Source organism: Patagioenas fasciata, chromosome 7 (assembly GCF_037038585.1).
Source record: "Patagioenas fasciata isolate bPatFas1 chromosome 7, bPatFas1.hap1, whole genome shotgun sequence".
Classification (NCBI taxonomy): domain Eukaryota; kingdom Metazoa; phylum Chordata; class Aves; order Columbiformes; family Columbidae; genus Patagioenas; species Patagioenas fasciata.
Genome location: NC_092526.1, coordinates 36,823,948 through 36,846,152, shown reverse-complemented (window position 1 = coordinate 36,846,152; position 22,205 = coordinate 36,823,948). Strand labels below are relative to the sequence as shown.

The following is a 22,205-nucleotide window of genomic DNA, read 5'->3' as shown; positions in this document are numbered from 1 at the left end:
TCTTAATGACTTCACGTGCAAAATGATGCCTTCAGACTTGCTATTCTCACCTGCCTCCCCCGAGCTGTGAAACAGGACACTCAGGCAGAGACATGCATAGAAGACAACAACTTGTATGCCATCCAGAATTAAAAATGCAGTTTTGCCATCCCAGGGTAGTGCTCGTTTGTTGAGAACAACTTTTGCATTCAAGTTACTTCCACCACATTTTTAACATCCTCATCAGTTCAACTGTTTCCAACACTTTTATGGACCTGAGGCAGCGTGTGAGGAGAATGAATGGGGACACTGTCTGTCCCAGAGCATCCCCAGGTTAGGCAGGGTAGATGGGATTCTCATGACGCTTTCTCTCGAGTGGAACAGAGTTCAGCAGAGGTGTCTGATGCTGCAGCACAAGGGGCTGCAGGTGAGGCTGTGTGGCAGGTCTCCAAATCCCACATGCCCCACTGACCAGCGGTACTCACACGGACGAGGAATCCATCCCCAAGACCGAGTCTTTCCAGCAGCTCTGCACAGCAGCAAAGAGCTGCAGGTGTAACACGCGGCTCGAATGCCCACAGAGCTGGTGACACATGAAGAAGGCCATCGTGTCCCTTGGCGAGCAACGGGAGCAAGAGCAGGGAGTGACACAATGTGATTGTGCATGTTTCTGGCAGTAAGGCTGATCCTAACTTAGCAACACCACTGCTGGGAATTCACAGAGAGGCTTTACCTGGCACAGGAGAAGGTTCAGCAGAGCTGGTGCCTCCTGTCACAGAATCACAGAATGTCAGGGATTGGAAGGGACCTCAGAAGTTCATCCAGTGCAATCCCCCCGCCGGAGCAGGAACACCCAGATGAGGTTACACAGGAAGGTGTCCAGGCGGGTTTGAATGTCTGCAGAGAAGGAGACTCCACAACCTCCCTGGGCAGCCTGGTCCAGGCTCTGGCACCCTCACCATGAAGAAGTTTCTTCTCATGTCTAAGTGGAACCTCCTGTGTTCCAGTTTGAACCCATCACCCCTTGTCCAATCATTGGTTGTCACAGAGAAGAGCCTGGCTCCATCCTCCTGACACTCATCCTTTACATATTGATAAACATTAATGAGGTCACCCCTCAGTCTCCTCCAAGCTCCAGAGCCCCAGCTTCCTCAGTCTTTCCTCACACAGGAGATGCTCCACTCCCTTCAGCATCTTTGTTGCCCTGCGCTGGACTCTCTCCAGCAGTTCCCTGTCCTTCTGGAACTGAGGGGCTGTGTAACTGAACTTGAACTGAGCCAGTGTGTAACTGATGTTGTGGTCACCCCGCTCTGCTCTGTGAGGGGTGACACAGCCCACTCTGCCCGCCTTTTCCCCCCTTGAGCTGAGCTGGTAGGCACCACAGGCTTTACTGTGTGAAATAAGCAGCACCATGCAGAGGGGAGGGATGCTGAACCCCCCAGGTGCATGTGGGGAGGACCCACCGCAGGTCGGGTGAGGGAGGAAAGCCAGAGCCCAGAGAACATTTCACTTTGAGTACTAAAAACAGGCAATTCAGGAACATCCAGGCTTTGAGGATGTGCAATTGCTTTAGCTGTAATGCAACCGCAATGAAATTTTTCAGAAGTCTTTAGGCATTAAACTGTCTGAACCACAGGCAAAAAACTCTGTACTGCAGACAAGCTAAATCTCTGATCTAACAGCCTAAGTTTTGACATTCAGTGAGTCAGATTTTCAAGAGCTGTTTTGAAATGTTTAATGCGCTTTTTTGTTTTAGATTTACTTTACAAGGCAACTCGTCTCACTGTCATCAATATCTCAATACAAAAATCTTACAATGCTTTATTTGCTAAAAAACTACAACATTAAAACTGGGGTTAGGTAGTTCTTTCCTTTTGCCAGCTGTTTTGTTATGAGGAGCGCCCCACAGTCCACTGCTGGAGGTTGCTGTACTTAATAAGTTACACAAGTTCTGTACATAATTACAGTCAGAGTATGCAGCTGTATGATACACCACAGTCAAACACCATCAGGGCAAAGAACGACTATATTGAAAGCTTTGCGTTGAAGATTTTACAGTTTATTCGACCAAGAGTCAATCTGATGTATCAGGAGACTGACACCCATCCTTCTTAGGCACTGATCCAGGCAGAATCGCCTTGCAGAAAAACCTGACTCTCTTGCCCAACTCACTCATTATTAAAAAATTTTTATGTATCTCAAAGTCTTTAACAACTCTATAAAAATAATTATTTGCTAGTCTCGTGCTTACCTTCAAATACAGGAAGTATTTGTGTAACTTCACATTCTCTTTCTGAATTAGGTTCACTGCAGAATTAGATCAGGCAAAAACTTCAAAACCTTCATTAGTCGCGTGTGACTCAACCAACTGGATACTTCAGCTCGAACAAAAAAGTCTGTCTAAATACAACTCTAAAAGAAACGAAAGTTTGTACCACAGCAGATCAAGCTAACTAACACTGAACATCTTTGCCATGGTGGAAAAGAAAAATCACTATCGTAAGTTTTAGCACAGGATATTCAGGGAAAACATATTGTAAGACCATGCTTTGTAAACATTTCTACAAACCATTCAGAGACTATTGGCTTTGGAATGAATTTTCAAATACTTGGCATTACGGAGGGCAGTAATTAACAGCTAAAGCTATGAAAACAAGCAACTTTAACATGAAGTTACAACAGCAAGAGCAGTGAAGGCTCCTGCATCAAGTAGTTAAAACTGGATATTAACTTATATTTTATTATAAAGTTCATAGCATTACAGAGTCCAGCATGGCACAATAAGTAACCTTGTTACAGTTGCAGTATTTGTTTTCGCTCGGTACAAAAAAGCTGAACAGCAGCATAATTGTTGTTATATTGAATCTGGGATTGGAATTAATTTTGTTTCTTCTGAATAGGGATGAGTCAGTGATTTAAAATAAAAAGGCTGCATTTTAAAATCTCAAGTATGTGCAAAATTCTTTTTCAGTACAGTAGAGAGTATGGTAGAGATGTGTGCAATCTTGAAAGTAATGTCCCAACCCAGATACTGCCAACATATTGCAAACAATCACATGGAGAGCGAACTCCAAACGGTTACTCACGACTTTCCCGGAGTCCTCCTCACAGCTGGTGTCCTCTCCCCACCCCGCTTTATGTCCTTTTATGCAGTGCATCAAGTACTGACATTCATAGTTATTGTAGAAAAACATTGGTCCATGAGAGTTCTAAGAAGCTTCCTTCAGGAATTCTAGTAAACTCTTCATCCTAAGACAGCTAGAACTGTTACAATGGATTTATGAAAGCAAATGCAATCTGAGAGATGAAGGTCTGTGAAGAATTAGTATCTCCATTTTCCTAAGGTCTTCAACAGCTTTTTAAAAAACGGATTCCGATGTTATTATTTGTAAAGTCCCTTGATTTTGGTGCGTTAGCCTTGATGTGATTTTCAGTTTTCACATGTTGTAGGCAACATAAATAGGATCCAACTGGTCAGCCAAAAACCCGTCTCTCAAGTGCATCCGTTGTTTCTCACCACGGGAATTGATAGGAATAACACCGGGGTCCACAATGACAACAACACCTACTATGAGATAATGCTCTTCCAGAACCACATTTGTTACCAGCGCGACCAGGTCCAATGCTTCTTGTTCTGAGCCTTCCAACTCCACAACGACCACCAGCAAGTTGGTCCATGTAAACACAGCACTGTTGGCACGATACAAATATTAATGGTGAGAAAAAAAATACATAGTCAAAGGAAGGCAGTTATCAGAGGCTCACTGGACATAAATTTTGTAAGGACTTGAACAATACAATAAATGAGAACAAGTGATATAACAGTAATGTGAAAAAATTTGTAAGTCAAGAGGTATTGAAGCTGTAACTTCTTGGAATGTTCTCTGCCACTTAATTTTAATTGTCCATGTACAAAATATAAGAGGTCTTTTTCTCTCTTACACGTACAAAATAATGTATTTAAAAGTCCTTCATACTTATGTACTAAAACGGGAACCATTAAGATTTCACATTCAGTGTGTGCGTACTTGGTACTAATGTACCTGCTGAAGGAAAGACAAGACCTCCCAAAGCTTACACGTCAACACTACTGCTTTGAGACTGAAGAGGACCTGCAGCCACATAGCACACATCATCCATCAGGACCAAATAAGAATCGTACATATTGGAAGAAGTCATTCAAGAAATCTTTGAGATGTGTTTACTGCATCCAAGCGTGTACATTTTGATGCTGCCTGGGAAGTCAACAACCCAATGTGCAAGTCCTGTTCACCCCTTGCCCCCCTTTGTCTTTCAGACTATGAAGATCAAACTGTGACAAAGGTGTGGCTTGCTTTTTTTTTTTGAGCAACGGAAGCAAGGGAAAGATAGGCGTTTTATTTCAGTTACTCTCACCGCAGTAGTTTCTAAGTAAAGTTTTGGTGAGTTCACTCTCACAGCAAGCTCTCAGTCTAGCATGCTGTTCCACAGAGCTTGACTTCTGCTGCTTTAGAAGGAACATAAGGATACAGAAAAGTAATGCTGAGGTTCTTACCATTCTGCAATGCTCTTATGTGCTCTTATTACAGAGGTCTCTATATCGATGGGATGGTACCTCATTCCTCGGAGCTCCAGTGTTTCATCCAAAGAGCCTACCACGTACAGGGCGTCGTGCCGCTCTGCAACACAACACAGACATTTAAAACATCGTCAGGTCTACAGAACAAACATGGTCATTTGTACGTGCTTATTCCTGACATTCTAGGATGTTCCATAATACACACCAAGCTCTACCACTTGGAGAAAAGAGGATAAAGGGGTCATGTAGCACTTCTGCCTATTGATTGAAAGCAAATGAAACCAGACTAAAAATCATTTCTGGGTCATCCAGTTCTGCCCCTTCTCTCACATAATGTAATCTCAGTTCATAAACCCAATCAAAACCCATTGTGAAAGCATCTTTTTGTCCCACTACTCTTACAATAGAATTTCTCTGATCGATACGAACACTTTTCCAATTTCCAAATTTAACTTTTTCTTCTCCTCCTTTTTAAAATGAGCTTATACCCATTTGTCCTCAAGCCAGCAATATTCTTCTCAGCTTCTTGAGCTCCCCACAGTTAATTCAGCGAGAACAACTCTATCCCTTCTTCAGCCTTAGCTTCGTTAGGTTAACTAAGTCAGTGCTTCTAACAAATAGGTTCATATTGTTTTGTCAAAGTGGAAGTAAAGGAAGATTAACATGATTTCTACATCTGTCAAAAGGCCATTATCATGAATTTCTGATTTTGCACGATTACCCAGTATCATTATAATGAATGAATATGCACAGAGTAACAATTCTGGTTACATTCAGCACTTCTCTCTAACAAAGTCAGGATAAGTCACAGGACAGAGTACTCTTTGCTAGCCCAAGGCATTTCAAACTCACGCTTCTGCAGGTCCATAGTTTTCTCTCACCTCCACTGGCATCAGTGAGTTCTGTTCTGCGCAGAAAGCCGAGGTACCCGGTCCGAGCCCATATGGTCTGAGTGTCTCCAAAACTCAAGCGAGCAGTAAAGTGATCAGCGTGCAGTGCTTCTTCTCCATACACTGTGTAGTAACCAGTAGCATTGTGCGGACTACTCACCCATATCTAGGGGATAAATAAAAAAACCAAAACAACAATGAAAGGGAATCATTCCCATATAATCACAGGTTATTTTGCCAGACCCAGGCAAACTCAACTGTTTCTCAACTGTTCTAGTTTATAACAGTTTTGTCAACTTTGAAAAAAACAAACCAAAACAACAGAAAAACCACCAACATTTAACTGAAACATAACTCATTCATTGATTTAAAAGATCTGTTCTACTGACAATTTTGTTGCTCCTAAAATGCCTGTTAACCTGCAATCTTCTATTAGTCGAGCATCTTCATATATATAAACCCAGATGTACATAAACCAAAGATTAAACCAAACAGCATATTACCTCATTACTACTGTCCACTGACGGGAGTACATGAAATATCCACTGCCTCTTCTAGTTGCCAATCAGACAGAGACTAATCAACTTGTAATCCCCTGGTACTGGCATGCGGTAGTTGGTCAGAGGGGGGACACCACGCAGACATACATACAAGTATGTAAACAGTTCCAGCTCACTGTAGAGTTCATTCACTTCCCACATTATGTGGCTGTCCCACTAAGGGACAGGCATTTGTCTAACATGATTTATTTATGTATTAAATCACTGATGATAAAGTACAACAGCATCAAAGCTTTACCTCTCCTAAATGCGAGTCTCCCAGAGGTCCCTTGGTTTCAGTGTGTGCTATTATGACCTTTACACCCGGAAGAATCTTGAATAAGAAGTAAACAGAAGTTAAGAGAACTTGAATTCATCAAAAGAAAAGTTAATAATGCAGAGCCACAGAAGTAAACATTCTGTGCAATTTTTCCCCTTCTACTCCTCCCTGCACTGCAGATATCAACCATCTCTTCCAACCAAGTCGCTTAATCATTTAAACTCTAAGTAGCTACTTTGCAGCTTCAGGGTTGAAGCTTGTTTCACATCTGAAAAATGCTTTCACATGAAGGCCTCTGATTTCTTCAGCTTTAGCAACTTATCCTAGTGCTTCACTTCATGCACCTGGCTCCATTTTAACTAGCTGTTTGTTTTATGATCTCTCTAGTGGCTCTCCTAGATATACTGTGACAAGTGAAGCTCTTTGCACAGATTCTGTACTGAGATGCAGCTGAAGCAGCTTACCACCCAGGTAAGGGTCACAAGGAGGAAGGATTGATCTCAGTCTCTCACCTTTCCAGACTCCATCAGTGGCAGACTGTGCGGAGAACCTCTCTCTACCAAACGCACCCTGAGTAAATAAAAGAATATATTTGTATAAGGATTTATGAACTTAAATAGAAGTCAAATAGCTGCGTTCCAGTATAACCAGTGTTATCGTATCCTTAGCTGCACTGACCAAACGTTTTGATGCCAGTCAGTTATGCTGAGTTACTCATAATGCAGTAAGACAGCTGAAAGTTTCTAGCTGCCTTCAAAACTTCTGTATCAGTGTTCCCATAGACCACGTTTCTTTGAAGAATCAGAAACTCAGCTCTCTGGAAAGATAAGTAACTTTTTCTAATAGAGCTCTAAGGCTGCAGTTCCACCAGCATTTTAAATTCACCTTCTTTGTTGGATTCTCCTGGCCCTCTGCTTGCCACAGTGAACCATGGCAGAGTGTCAGCAGCAATTACAAGAAGTGAAGAGCAAGCAGCCTAAACAGAATTAAGTGATACTATGCAGCAGAACTTATGATGATGGCACATTTGCAGGAACAAGAACCAAGTGCAGCAGGAAAGGCGCCCAGTAGGAGAGGCTCCTATACATTACGTTGTATTACAACATCCCTATATCCATAGGCCAGAACTGACTCAGCAGTTTTGAGGCTGTGGCTGAACTTGTTTTCAGCAGGAATGTACACCATGCAAGTCATAGTGATACATTAAATAAAGAGAAAATGTCTGTAGTTTAGATTGATCTGTCCACGTGCAAACGATGAATAGCTTGTCTTCTAACAGCTAAGATTGAAACTCGCAAAAATGAGAGATGAACAGTCATAAAAGATGCCAGTTAATATAAGCCCCTAATTTAACATTATCAATTAGAAAATCAAAGCAAACGCACCAAGCCTTGATATTATGTTTCTACATAAAGTACAGAAACCAATACATATATGTTTGTACCCTACTAACCGTACAATCTGAAGCTGGTCCTGCCAGCACTTGTACTAACTAAGTTAACCATGAGACAAGTTACTACGAAAATTATGACTACAGAATTAAGTCTGATAGAATGATGTATCCTCAGCAAATTTCCAGATGACGTACATGTGTGTATGTGTGGGTGTTTTGATATTCTGTAGTACAGGCCTGACATCGAACTATTTGATCTGGGAAGACTAAGAGGGACTCTAACTGCATTTTTCTCACTACCTAAAGGATTGTTACAGAGGAGATGGAGCCAAATTTCTGAGAGTTGCCCACCATAAGAAGAAGAGACCAGGGATATAATATGCAAGACGGAATGCCAGCACACGGCTGTCATTCAAGAGTTCTCTAGGGTGAGGTTTCTTGTAAATGGCAATGAGGGATTAGCTTCTGCCAAGAATATTTCAACATACCAGTGCAACTCAACAAGGCTAAACTTCTTCCTCTACAGTCAGGAAATAGTTAATGCTTTAACACAATCTCTACCTGTCATGTCGAAGTGCTCTCATGTCTACGTAGACTGTTGTTGGATCTGGTCCTGCTGTCCCCTAAGAATAAGGCAGGAAGAAAGAAATTAAACAGAAGCCAGAAAATGCTGGTTTCATTCTCACAGCCACACAAATTCCTCTCCATTTTTAGTGACGCTTACAAAGTACTGCCCTTGTCTACCAGAAACAGAGCAAACCAGCCCCCCTTTCTAGAGTGACTTCCGTAAAGCTTTGATGGTTTATGGAATAAGTAAATGAATGCACAAGTGTAGTATGTACTTATACAGTTAAGTCTTTAAGTTTAAAAAAAATTTCAATTTAAAACTTAACTTTTAAAAACGTTATTTTGGTAGGCACCTCCTCTAAAAACTACAGAGCACGAAGCATGTAAGCATAAACCTATAAGTGCCTAATCTCTTTCTCAACTGTTCTAGTTTATAACAGTTTAGTCAACTTTGAAAAAAACAAACCAAAACAACAGAAAAACCACCAACATTTAACTGAAACATAACTCTAACCAACCCATATCTTCGTGGGGCTCCTGCCAGGCCCAGCCTCAGCAGAGCTCTGTTGCCGTCAGAGGATAATAAACCTTCTGACCAACTCTCTTGAGTTTCCCACTTCCCAACATGGGACCTTTTTTTTTTTCCCCCAAGCAGAATTTAATTTCAAGACAACCAGAAACTGCTGTGAAACGCATATTTAAGCTTAAAAAAAAAAGTTTTAGTGACTATTCCCCCCCAGCACAGTTTCTCATTTTAGAAATACTTCAAATGAGGTCGCTTTGGCTCAAGATTGCCGTTCTGGAGAACAGTAATAATGTTTTAATGACAACATTCCCTGGTACTTTTGTAGCACAGCTGAGGCTCAGTGACACTGACAGCCACACCGGATTAATGGTATGATCTTTATCCTTAGGAATATACCATTCAGTTATTTTAATCATTGCTATACCCCCTTTCTGCTTGTTTGAGAAAGAGGTTTTGTACTTCAGCTACAGGTGAGTAAAACCGATCTTCTTTAGAAAGATAATGCCTTTTCACCTGTATGACAGGAAAACTCTCTGAAATGACACACGTTTGTCACAGAGTGACACTGCTGACCCGGACTGACGTTAGGACACGACGAGCACACATGCAGCACTATACCTGTTCCGCCAGCTTGCCCAGCCTGTTCGGCTGACAGCGGGACCACAGACAGAAGTAACAGAGGCCATCAAAGTATGTGAGACAGAGAGAAAGGGGAAAAAAAGAAAATACAAACAGAGAGGCACTGGAAACATAAGATACACACAGTAAGACAGAAAACAAAACTCATACTGGTTTAGAGTGAAAAGAAAATTTCCATTTCAGATTACTTAAGAGTGCGGCACTTTTAAGTGGCTCGCTGGGAAACATGCAAGTCCCAGTTAATAAACAAGAAGAGGTTTAAGACAGATCATAAATGCCTGTTGCCTTCTCAGAAATAAAAACCTTCCCAGTAAAACACTCCAGTAAGGCTGGAAGACGTTATGTATTTAATTGCACACTAACTTGTAGCAAATACCCATTCACTTTGACTATTCACCTGTATTAATTTAAAATAAATTATTTTAAAAAGTCATATATATACATACATATATATATATATATATTGCTTTGGAAGAACGGGGAAAAAGGGTTAAAAAAACCAAACACTAAAAAAAGGGCTCAAGAACAGAGAGCAGAGGTGAAAAAGATATAAAATGAAGGAGAAACTGAACTTCCTAGCAGCCCTACATTTCACAGTTTTCTTGGAGCACTTTTCATATTGCCATTTAAAATTCTGTAGAAAAACTGTTTTCCCCCTTTGTAACGTTTAAACACCAAATATCCAAAACTGCCTTTTAAAATTCTTATTTAGACAGGCAATTCAGAAAGCTGTTCTTTCACGTTTGGCATCTGAAATATTTTCTTCAATTAATTAAAAACCCTTCTGTACAGTCATCATAATTTCATCTAGATCCTATTTTTCCATCTACTGACTCATAAAATTTCTCTGGCCACATTTCTTTATTACTATTTATCTAGGAGTTGTTAAAAACCTTTTCTCCTTTAACATGCGTGAAAGAAACTATAGAAACTGAAACCACAATTATGAATGGCAACATATTTAAGAAGCTCATGGCCCAAACTCATCTCTCTTGTAGGCAATCTAGACCATTAAAATATATTCTGAGAGGAAAAAAGGCTTTTCTTCACATAGTGGGCACCAGAAAAGAAAAAAACAGAAGAAAAAGAAGTCTTGCAGAAGCACAGTAGAGGTCTTCATGGAACGGTATTTTTTTTAATTAAATGTAATTCATACCAATAACATTGGAAAGAAAAAATGCAATTGCACATATACTTAATGCATGTGCCATCTGAAAGTCTCCACATAAAAAGCGACAAACTGCTGCACCTGAAACTTGAGTAGTTTATCTGTTAACTCAAGCATCATCCAATATTCAAGGTGTTTTGCCATTTTCTAGACCACACTTAGTACCTGATTTTCAGGTTAGTTGTAGAATACTTAGGTTTTTTTATCCCTCTCTTAACTAGAAAACAAACATCTCAGTAAGAAAAATTAGATTTAATCTGGTTAAATGACCCATACAAGATGATCGTCAGCTGCATTGTAAACTGTTAAAGGCAGGTCTGGACCACAAGGTGTCATTATCTCCAGTCTGTGAAGTTGGGCTCTGTACTTTATGGGCAAATTCTCCTCATCAAAGCTTCCAATTTTATACCTTTAATTGAAAAAAGAGCCCAACTCCCACATGAGGTGAGACAAATGTATTTGTATATTGATAACACTGTTTTGTATTCTTTAGAAGTAAAAAAAAACCTGCCCACCTTGACAATTTTCCTGAGTCTTATTTGAGGAATTCTGTCTTCCATCTAATTCCACACATACATAAGCTAATTTTAAACAGGCAAAATCTGAATCACACAAAAGCTCAAATACCACTGCTTGACATATTTAATATGCTTATGAACAGGAGGCTGTGTTTTAATTTAATATTGCTCCTGCACAGTAGGAAGGAAACAAGTTTCTTAATACTGATCCTCTGTATTAGAAAAGCAAATGAATTGGTCAATGAGTACAGAAAAGCGAACTTATCATGATCCACATCCTCAAGGCTTATTTAACTTGGTGATGAAGCAAGCAAGCAATGGCGCTCTCGTTCATTAGAAAAAAAATTACCTACAGCAGAACATGATTTCCTATAGAATTCCCAGAGTTTCTGCCCCTAACTTGAAGGAATAAGCAGTTTAATCTCTCACCTGTAAGCAAATGGCTACGTTGACCCTGCACCCGAACGTCGTGCTCACCGCACGAGCAGAGAGGCCCAGGTCTTTGAATAACTTGGAGAAAGACTGTGTCAGTGTAATCCTTGGTCTCTCCTCTGCAACCACCATGCACGTCCGCACGCAGGACAGGTTAACTCCTTTCATCTGAGAGCGTGGGTGGAGAAAACAACACATTTTAAGTTTGAAGTCAACTGTGGGATCGTTTCTGGAAACAAATGGACATTCGTGCAGTGAGCAAGACTGCATCGAGCTGATCTAGGCCACAAGCGAAGGGTCACTGAAAAGTCCTTGATCACACAGAATGGGGAAGAAAGCTGACGAAGCAAGAGGAGAAAGGAATTCAAGCAGTTTATGGCGAGACATGGGAGGCGATGAGTATCTAAGATAGCAACAAATCATGTATTAGCTAGAGAAATGTAAGCAGCGCATAATCTAACTATAATTATCCACGTATAAATGATGTAACTACAAAATCAGCAGTTTAGACTATATAACCTGATCAAACTTTGCATTAAACAACTTAGGTTTATAACTCTCATAGAGTTGTTGGAGTCCGTTCTTCTCCCGCAGTCAACGATTCTAGAAATAAGTTTCAGTCGAAGAGATCTCCCTCAAAAATCCATAGCATGTAATTGCTGAGGGTAGGAAGATTACATCCATGTTGCAATGCAACACTTTTAGTGTCAGGAGATCTGAAAGCAGGTTCTGGGGAGCTTTTTTTTGGCACAAGTGAGTAAAGCTGAAAACATAAGAATTTTTCTTTCCCCCCACCAGAAATCCGAGAGCTGAAACTTCCAGCAATATCAACATTTACCAAAAAGCAAGTCACAACGATTAGGGCCCATCTTCTGCAAGCCAAATTGGAATATTTTCAGAAAAATACATGTATTAGTACATCAGTCAGTATGTTGAAAAACTCCGTGCACTCACCCGGAGTAGGTCAGTCTGCGTCCCGAGCCCTTTGGTACACATCTCCATCACCGAGTAGGAGCAGAACGTGACACGCACTTTGTACTGGCTGACAGCGGACAACCACAGAGACACGTTGCTCTCCAGTTCCAGAGGAGGGACGAGAATAGACTGATGACCTGAATATACACTAGGGAGAGGAAGGACACGGAACGTGAACACTTCAGCACAAAAAAGCCAAAAGTTACATAAAGTCAAAATGAAGTCAATACAGGAAAACAGAGTGTGGTATGTGAACTTCAGCTTATCTTTTCCACGGAGAGCAAGTACCTCTCAGTTAACTCAAACCCATGGTTCTTAGCCAAGTCACAAACTTCACGGCGAGAACATTTGTCCTGCAGTAAATTGTATTCAACTAAAGGCAAATACTCAACGCCCCGAATACACAGAACTTATGACACAAAAACATTAACATGTGAGACATCATTCTGGCTACAGATTACACTTGGTAATTAAGCTGATTTTTGCGAGTCGCTCTAGGGATAATGTGCCTTTTGCTTTGAGTGAACACCTATGTTGCACCATTCAAGTTTTCAGTGCAGTTTTCTAGCCTCTGCCGTAGGCATCTCAGTTTTTAAACAGTGTTAATGTAAAATATTTAACATCAATACCAGTTAAAATGAGTTGACAGTCTTTCACATTAAACAAAGCTATAACTCACATGTAACAAAGCAACCTTATACTAACTCTTGTAGAGAAAGCATGAAACATGTAGTTCCCTTCCCTAAAAATATATATATTTTAAATCCACTTAGATTTTGCAGCTTTGCAAGATGTGCTGCATTATGGTACTTCTCTGACGGAATCAATTCAGGTCTCATTAATTTTAACAAACATTTAATTGCTTCCCTTAGCAGCATTCTTAGTGCATACCAAAATTGCAGTCAACACCTTAAGGGTCTTGTAAAAAGATATGGTTTAATCTCTAGAGACTGTGAAAGGATTAATTTAATCAACGTGAAATAGACAGTGAAGTATTTTTTCTTGAATTTGGTATCTAATTCCGTTTGCAAATCCCAAGTTCCTCAAGTAACTAAATCACTTAAATGAGTGCTGTTACCACAAAAGGTGTTTTATGAAATACCTATAAGAAAGTTAATTTGGGTTTGTCCTGTTGCCTGGGATCCTAGAGAAGGCCGACGTACCTGCACAAGCACCAGAGCGCGAATCCCAGGCCGCAGTAGGGGTCGAGGCAGATGGCGATCTGCCGCGAGGGGTACAGCTCACACTGCAGCTTGATGGAGCGACACAAGGCACTTGTAGCTGCATGTGACATCTGCAACAGGAAAGCGGGCGCTCTCAGGGACTTGAAACTGATTGTGTGATTCATGACATCAAACATCAAATGACACACGTGATAAATCACACACGAAAACATTCATTAATTTTATGACACTCTCCACTTAGTCCCCTCAGTGATTCCTCACGTGGAGCCTGCAAGACTGAATGATTTCAAAATGTGCATCAAGAAATTCTGATGTTAATCAAATTTAGCAGTAAGCTTTCTGAACACTAAGGTGGTTCATTTACATTTTTGGGTTTTTTCCCTCTGGCAGGAGGAATGAATGCAGAATACGTCTATATATAAAGAAATAAAGTATAATAATCTCTCTCGCCACCCTACCTTTACTCCTGCTAATATACCAGTAGTAGACACACTGAAGTCCAAGTATGCCAACATATCTGGAGATGTAGGTCTGAAAATACTAGCCAGCTTCTTCTTAGGCATATCATCTATTTAAAATATATAAAAGGAGAAGAGTACTACATTATTATTTTGGAAAAAGAGTGCAGGGCAAGAATGCATCTTTACAGCATTAACACTAGACACTATTTATGGTTTCTGGACAGCTATTTTGATGCAATGCAAGATATACCCATTCAATTAAGCAGTTAGGGTGTAAAAAAAGAAATAAATCAGTCTTCAAACTATTTACATTTTGGCTAGTGGGTAAACATTTTGTACCTGTATCCAAAATAGTGGGCCACGTTTTAATATCTACAGCTGTTGCAGCTTCCTTGGACTTCAGCAGTTTCATTATCGCTTGTGTGGTCAGTATACATGCAGACTTACTGACCTGTGAATTAAAAACATTTATAAAACCAGTGAATGAATGCCTAAGTGATTTCATATCCATCCAGCAAGATGAGCAGATGAAGGAAAACACTGGAAACAAAGCAAAATAAAATACAACAACAAAAAGACCATTTTAAATGCATCTCGTATACTTACCTCTACAATCATTTTGACAGTGGGCAGAGTGGTAGCAAGATTCTGTGGATGAGGCGGGCGAACAGTGATGGGTATACAGCCAGCGTATAAGCAGCCATAGAAAGTTGCTATCAAGTCTACTCCTGTAAAGGATATTTGTGAAATTAAAGCCAATTTTATCAGAACGAAAGGCCAAACTCTTTCACCAAAATCAAAATACATGCTCATTTATTTTATCAAGATGTAAGGATTTGTCACAAAGGTGTTTTCAAATCATCAGGTTGCTCGTGGCCATGCCCAATTCTACAAGGTTAAAATATTTTGCATCTGAGAGTTAGCGAAAATCATTCAAACCCTACGAACTTTAAATTCGTAAGGATATATTTTAATGGACAGGCAGCATAAAATAACAAAATAAAGCATTGTAGGTTGTGAAGAAGACAAATCATATCCTTTTAAAAAACATATTATTTTCCTCCTACTTTTATGAGGTAATACTTTTTTCCTGAGGTACACTTCTAAGTCTGTATTAGTAATGCAGGGCTGGGGTCTGGATTTCACTTCTGGAGAGAGCCATTCAGGAAAGAAAGGGTGTTCATACGCTGACATCCCTTATCTAGCTTTCAGTGGATACATATCAAGTGTTATTCCGTTCTCTGAGGCTGAAAATCAAGAACCGCTCACATGTTTTAAATCAAATTACCCTTGCATAACTGCCCAGACATCTAGAGCAGTTACACAAAATGTTCAGTAAATGCAGTTTGCCACTTAGGAGAAGCAACTTAACAAAAAAACAACAAAAAGGAAATCTCTTCCTTGAAACATTAACTCACTTCCATATACCACTATATTAAATGGATGTTTGAATGCTCTGCCACAGCGAAAGTTGTTTGTTTTCTTGTGATGTCTGACTTCGACTTTTGCTGTTTCTGTCGCCTTACCTGGAGGATAAACCAGGGCCACGTGGTCACCGACATTCAGTCGTCCTTTCTCCATCAGAGCGACAGCCACTCGCTCTGCTTTCTTGTGCAGCTGTATGCATGACGCTGTGCTCGCTACAGTGCCCTGCGCAGAACAGAGGCAACATCAGAGAAGTTTGTTCAGTTTCAAACTGTTCTCCACAAAGAACACGCTGCGGATGCTATATTTCATTGTCCTTATTTTAACAATACAGCAAGCGCCTTTAAAGACTCTGTCTCAGTGTTTTGAAAACCCTGCTGCTGGTACCATGAACTTTTAGAATGGTGGAGAATTTTATACATATTATTTTGAACATCAGACAGTGAAGCAGCTTCTAAATGGATTTGGTAACACAAAAGGATATCTTACAAATATTTGAAATTTCACAGTTCAAGGGAGAAAATGCAGTAGTGGTACTAACGCAATTGTTTTAGCAGCACATGAAGCACTGTAGCAGCTTTACCCACCATGCACACCCAAACCCTTAGATGTTTTTGCAACCAGCAGGCTTAAAAGTGCAAAGGGTGCTCTGCTGGTGTCTTTGCTATAGATATTCTTTCAAAGAGTCACAGAGGCAACTTGAACTGTGGTTGGTGTGCACTGTCGCCTCTGCTTCAGCACATCTACCATCTGTCTTGTGGAAAGTGTATTTCCCAGAACTATGCATCTGGCAAGTCTTCACATGGAAGCTGCTGTACCTTTGGACTGCTTAGCAGTCGCAAAGTCGTGGGGATTCCAAAAGGCTTAGTCAGTTTTTGATGTGAAGATGTAAAACATCCTTTCGCTATCCAGCCCAGGAAGCGATGCCTTGGCCTTCAGCCTGTCAGGGTGGGATGTATCAAGTTTTCCAAGACTACAGTCTGATTCAAGAAAAAGTGGTGGGACAACCACCTCAGAGGGAAACAGAGACTGAAACAAGCCTCCTGCTATAGAGAGAAGGATCATCACAGCAAGTGTCTGCTATACAAGTACTCAGTTTCAAGCCCAAGATGAGCTGCCGCATGTAAACCTCAACCCAAGCGCACAGCTCTCTGATCCCGGGGCCTAGTTGGATGCAGGATGGCACTGGTACTGCTCAGTTTTCCTAAGGAAACTGTTAAAGCCTGGGAGCTAAAGTAATGCAAAATAAGAACAGTAAATATGGTGTATTGTTGATATAGGAACAGTAGCAGCTCAAGGACTTGGGAGAAAAATATTGACATGAAAAAGTGTAAAACCAAAGGGCTTCTCATGGAAAGCTGTGAAGGCACTAATGTTTAGCATTGTAGCTCATTAGTCGCAGCTATTTAAGGCAAGTGTTCAACAAGAGATAATTTCTTCCTGCCTTCGTTTTGTGTTTCCTTTTTCCAAAGTCTCCTTGTGAAGGGTAAAAATTGCCTGAACAAAGTGACCCAGAAAGGGGTTTCTTCATAGCAGAAAACTTCCCTCAAAAGCCTCTTTACTCTGAGAGGAAAAATAAATCGATTCTGTGGCTTTTAACAAGAACCACATTGAAGCAGCTTCTTCCACTAAAGCAGCGTCTCATGGGAAAAGTCAGAACTTTGAACCATGTCCTAAACCATTTGTTTGTCTGAATGAGACACCCAAAGGCAAATCCTTCACTTCCCAAGGGTGCTGCTGGACCTCCTGAGAGCACGTTCCCTGTCTCCTGTATTTACGGTACAGCACAAGACAGACCCAGTTTATCACCGGGCTGTTATTGTCACCAAGGGGTAGCTACTGAATACATTTTAGGGAAGCACTGAAATACTGAAGCATTTCAGGGAATGAAAAATGGACCAATTTTGCCTCCTGGAAGGAAAGGAGGGGAATAAAAAATAGTCAGAACAGCAGTAGAAGAATCTAGAATATTTGAGTTTTCTGAAATGTGCAGAGCAGTAGTGCTCCTCCAGCCCAGGGAGGCTGAAATAGTGAGGAACATACAAAAGTGCATGTTGTTTCACATCCCTTTATGAAGCGTTGGATGCACAGGGCACATGAATGCTCCAAAACTATGGAAAGAGTGGCTATGAGCCAAAATGATGTATTTACTGATGTCTTGTCCTATGTCATAAGGGTTCAGACAGCCCCTGACCAAAATAAGGGTATAGAGACTGCAGGTGCATAGAGCCCTCACTCCAAAACTGAAGCATTTGCTTGTTCATGTTGGAGTGACTATACGTGCCATCCTCTTTAGGAGCAAGGACAAGGCACCAGTATCTCCTGAACGGTGTGCAGTGCTCCTGGAAAATAAGACTGTTCCAAGGTTTCTCTACTTAGGTTTTCGATGTTCTAATTAAAAAATCCTCCAGCTCTGACTTCCTGTTACCTTTGTACTCAAGGAAGAAGACAGAATTCTGGCTTCCACTGATACAACAAAAGTTGTGTTGCAGCAGGAACTGCAATTACTGCAACGCTTTAAGCTAGGTAGACACATACTGAAACTCCAGATGTGGAATAAAATTCCAGATGTGGGAAGATTATTCTGCTTGTTAACTGGCAATTTCTGTCTGCTTCAAAACCATGACATTCTGCATCATCAACATAACCTGAAGCATTTTAGGGAAAGACTTCTAGCTGGAATTTTCTTAGAACCCAAACAATCTTTTACTGATCTCAATTGCCAAGTAGGACCTAAAGCGCACCTCACCTTGGAATTCAACAAAAGGAAGAGGGGATGATCTGGAGTTGTCTGAGCTCGCCACTGAAGAACATCTGCTAAGTACAGGAACTGAAACAGGTAAAAACAGTGACACTCAGATTCACTCAAAATGCACCATGCTTAGTTTCAGCCCAGTTCCATAACTGGTCTTCTCTCATTTTGAATAAGCCTATTCAAATATTTAACAATCCTGGGACATCAGGGTTACCTTTCTTGCCTGGTCATTATCCTCCAGCTGGGTAACATCTCTCCCTGAGGCTTGTGCAATTCTCTTTCCAGCAACAAGGTTTCCTACTATCATTGAAGCAGGACCAACATCTGCATTTTGACAAAACGATGCAAATGAGGAACATGCAATAGTCTCTAATTCAGCCTGCAGATTACTATAAATGCCATATGTAATACAGATTTGAAAAGGTGAAAAGTTAAAATCAAAGATCATATTACATAAAGAGAAGAGGATAGTACGGTAAACCAAAAATCAGTTCGTTCTCAGTATGGTACATTAAAAATCAGTCCATTGCTGATTCTGCAAATTGAGGTCTGTCTGTCCTTCAGTTTTATTGTGTGACTTACCAGCTTCTGCAAGATAATCCGTACAGGAACAACTCCACGCACACCCTCAGAGACAGACAGACAGACAGAACGAAGCTCTGGTTCACTCACCGGGTTGTTTCTGTCGGGGCTTAGGCAGGTTAGTAACGCAAGTGTGTGGACACATCAAGACATTACAGGGGTGCAGAGCACCCTCTAAAAAGCGCTGCTTGGTTTCTGAAATATGAATTCCTCCAAGCGGAGCCTTTGGCAAAGTGTTGGCTGGCACCAAGGCAAGACAGTAGACGCCCACTTGGTGAATGCTATCGATTGCCTTGACAGAAAGTAAAACAGAAAATACATTCCATGTTATCAACTGGAATGGAGCTAGAGAATTTGAATTCAAGTCTTTTAATAACAGTAAAATTTTTACTTGCACCACAATTTGCAAATAAAGGGTCCAATTCTGCACTCACTGAACTCATAGGAGTTGTGCCATGACTTCAATGGGAGCAGGAGCAGACCCCGGACTTTGCTTGTGCACTCTATCAAGGGGATGCCACCTGCACATCAGGGATTAGGAAAGTCTCTTAAAAGTGGGCAAAAAGTGCAGAGATTTTAAAAAGCCAAAATTATACCACAGCAAATTTAGCATGTATGGCACAATCACAAAAGCGCAGTAGAACATAAAACCACAAAAATAGGGAGGGAAACACCTTGCTGTCTAAAACTTGAGTGTCTATTTTAGCTATGACACTTCTAAAAAGAGAAAAAATATTTTCTCTCATGAGTAACAGCCTTTCTATTACCAGGCATTCCCTCCAAAAAGATTACAAAGCTGAAATTAGACAGAAACCATTATTATAACTGCCTTACTCTTAAGCACCTTCCCTGCAGCTGTTCTCTAGCCTTCCCTTCAGTCTTCTGAATGATTGCTTCCATGATTGCTTTCTTGCTTTTTACTTCCTTAGAACTGATCAATTAATTCCACAATCCTCAAATCTACCAGAATTCCCCTCCCTCCTGGCCTCCCACAAAAACACAACAAAGTAATCAAGAAAAAAAGTTTAATGCTTGCTGTTGGAGATCTCGAATAAGGATGTTAGTGACATAGAAAGATTTCAGGGTCTGTTTTGATACTTGGCACTAAGTATACCCTTAAACATTTTCAGACTTAACTGTTCCAGACAGTATGAAATCAGCAGATATGCAGAATTAAAACAAACAAAAACTGTTGTCCTTAGGACTTTAAGAATCCTCGTAGTATGAAGTTAAAAAACATTCAGAAATCTTACTTTTTACAAAATTCTGTTAACTATCAACCCTGAAAGACATCCCAAAGTCAACTTATTTTAACTCTCTGTGGTTACACTCATAGGTTTTTCTTATGGGAAAAAAAGATGCTCTGAGATTCTCATGTCATGTATCAGCCTTATTCACCTGGAAAGAGAGAAAGGACAGACTGACTACCTGTAGAACCCTGCTCATCCACTGAAAACTATCCTCCTCTGACGCATCAGGGCGCTGCTCTGCCACAAGCACTATTCGATCATCATGCAAAACGGTCACAGAAAACACTGCTATCCTAAAACGCAAAGGACAGAAGAATGATAGGATGCAACATATGATGAACATGGCATGGTTTATTATAATATGGAAATGACTGCAACCTTTCGTGGTACGGTTTCAACACACACAAGCATTATTCATGCCAGATCATCACAAAATCACGGACATTTGAAACAAATGTAGGTTTGTTATTGCAATTTATTTCTGTTGGGGGTCAAGCGAATTTGCAGTCACCAGTGTAGTGCATGTTTAACACAGGTAGGTTCCATACGTGCAGGGGCTGTGCAAACTTGCCTATATAACTCCATCATGCATGCTAAACTCGTTGCACCTACATACAATGTCCCTCCTGAAAGACAGCAGCTATGCCAAATTACTGACCACCATGTCTGTCAATGCATTGAAAAATACTTACTCCTCTTTATAAATTAAATTAGTTTTAAGCTTGCATATTCTAGGATAAGATATTAATGATGCCTCAATCAGGTAAGTGCCGTTATTTTTATATGTGAATTGCACAAGTGATGCAAAAATGAGGGAAGTTCAACTTTCATAGAATCAGAGTTTGGCTTGGAAGGGACCTTTGAAGTTCATCTAGTCCAACCCCAGCAATAAGCAGGGAAATAGGGAGCGACATCAAGTTGCTCAGAGCCCTGTCCAACCTGACCTTGAATATTTCCACAGATGGGGCATCTACCCCCTTTCTAGGCAACCTGTTCCAGTGTTTCACCACCCTCATTGTACAGAATTCCTTCTTTTTATCCAGTCTGAATCTTCCCTCTTTTACTTTAAAACCATTTCCCCTTGTCCTCCTGCAACAGGCCCTGCTAAAAAGTCTGTCCCCATCTTTCGTATCAGCCCCTTTTAAGTACAGAAAGGCCACAACAAAGTCTCCCTGGAGCTGAACACCCCAACTCTCTCAGCCTTTCCTCATAGGAGAGCTGTTCCATCCCTCTCATCATCTTGGTAGCCTCCTCTGGCCTCTCTCCAACATCTGCACACTTGCTGAGGGTGCACCTGATGCCACTGTCTCTGTCATTGATGAAGATATTAGACAGGACTGGTCCCACTATGGACCCCTGAGGGACACTATTCGTCACTGTTCCCCATCCAGACATTGAGTCACTAACCACTGAAGGACAATAAAGTTGGTGATACAACACAATCTCTGAAGGTCCTTCAGCAGCCTCAACACGTCCAGTTTGTTCTTTAGAACATGCTGTGAAGTTCATCCCTAGGCCACTCTGCATGAACGGCTCAGGCAGGCAAAAGGGAGTTGTGTTTTACATCTGGCATATGAGCTTCATTTGATTGTCTTAACAGAAGCTTTGAAAGAAGTTTTAAACAGGCACTTACAGACCTATGCTTATTCTATGTGAAAGTCATTTTAAATCTATTGTGCATGAAGCAGAGTGTCAATATTTGTCTTTCAAGTTAGCGGGGACAGCCAAGTTCTCATCTGGCACATCACACCACAGTGTTGCCTTTGCTGCAAAATACACATGTAAAAATTCACATGCAAGACTCCTCTATATGCTGTGTTACTACTTGTTTGCTTGTGGGTGAAAAAAGGAGCAACAAAGCCCAGTTAGCAGTGGTGAAGTTTTTAAGATACTCACCTTCCCCGATAGACAAACTTCATGGGTTCGACTGCCAAGGCGGTGGCTACCACATCATCTGCGTTGTGCCTGCGGCCACTAACTGTCATCAGACCATCCAATTTTCCTACCACAAACACCAAATAGTCCTGAAAAGAAGACAGGATTAGAAACAGAGGCGGGGAAAAAAAACCTCTGGACTCCTGACA

At 40.9% G+C, this 22,205-nt stretch overlaps 1 protein-coding gene across 7 annotated transcripts in view; it reads right to left on the bottom strand.

Moving 5' to 3' along the window:
• Nucleotides 1-1,689: 1,689 nt before the first annotated feature.
• DIP2A (disco interacting protein 2 homolog A) overlaps nucleotides 1,690-22,205 on the bottom strand; it is a 104,410-nt gene continuing 83,894 nt past the window's right edge. For 4 of the 7 annotated variants that reach the window (XM_065840424.2, XM_065840422.2, XM_071811430.1 and 1 more), the window contains 19 exons: nucleotides 22,018-22,145; nucleotides 20,300-20,414; nucleotides 18,962-19,163; nucleotides 18,504-18,613; nucleotides 18,284-18,364; nucleotides 15,636-15,759; nucleotides 14,716-14,837; nucleotides 14,449-14,560; nucleotides 14,107-14,216; nucleotides 13,628-13,758; nucleotides 12,444-12,612; nucleotides 11,487-11,657; nucleotides 9,351-9,380; nucleotides 8,201-8,262; nucleotides 6,759-6,816; nucleotides 6,226-6,300; nucleotides 5,419-5,593; nucleotides 4,514-4,637; nucleotides 1,690-3,669 (listed from right to left, as the gene is read on the bottom strand). In XM_065840424.2, the coding sequence (XP_065696496.1) occupies nucleotides 3,417-3,669; nucleotides 4,514-4,637; nucleotides 5,419-5,593; nucleotides 6,226-6,300; nucleotides 6,759-6,816; nucleotides 8,201-8,262; nucleotides 9,351-9,380; nucleotides 11,487-11,657; nucleotides 12,444-12,612; nucleotides 13,628-13,758; nucleotides 14,107-14,216; nucleotides 14,449-14,560; nucleotides 14,716-14,837; nucleotides 15,636-15,759; nucleotides 18,284-18,364; nucleotides 18,504-18,613; nucleotides 18,962-19,163; nucleotides 20,300-20,414; nucleotides 22,018-22,145 (2,352 nt within the window). In that variant the 3' untranslated portion in view covers nucleotides 1,690-3,416. Of the gene's footprint in view, nucleotides 3,670-4,513; nucleotides 4,638-5,418; nucleotides 5,594-6,225; nucleotides 6,301-6,758; nucleotides 6,817-8,200; nucleotides 8,263-9,350; nucleotides 9,381-11,486; nucleotides 11,658-12,443; nucleotides 12,613-13,627; nucleotides 13,759-14,106; nucleotides 14,217-14,448; nucleotides 14,561-14,715; nucleotides 14,838-15,635; nucleotides 15,760-18,283; nucleotides 18,365-18,503; nucleotides 18,614-18,961; nucleotides 19,164-19,305; nucleotides 19,393-20,299; nucleotides 20,415-22,017; nucleotides 22,146-22,205 lie in introns of those variants that run through there. The other 3 variants (XM_071811429.1, XM_065840423.2, XM_071811432.1) reach the window with 3 other exon arrangements.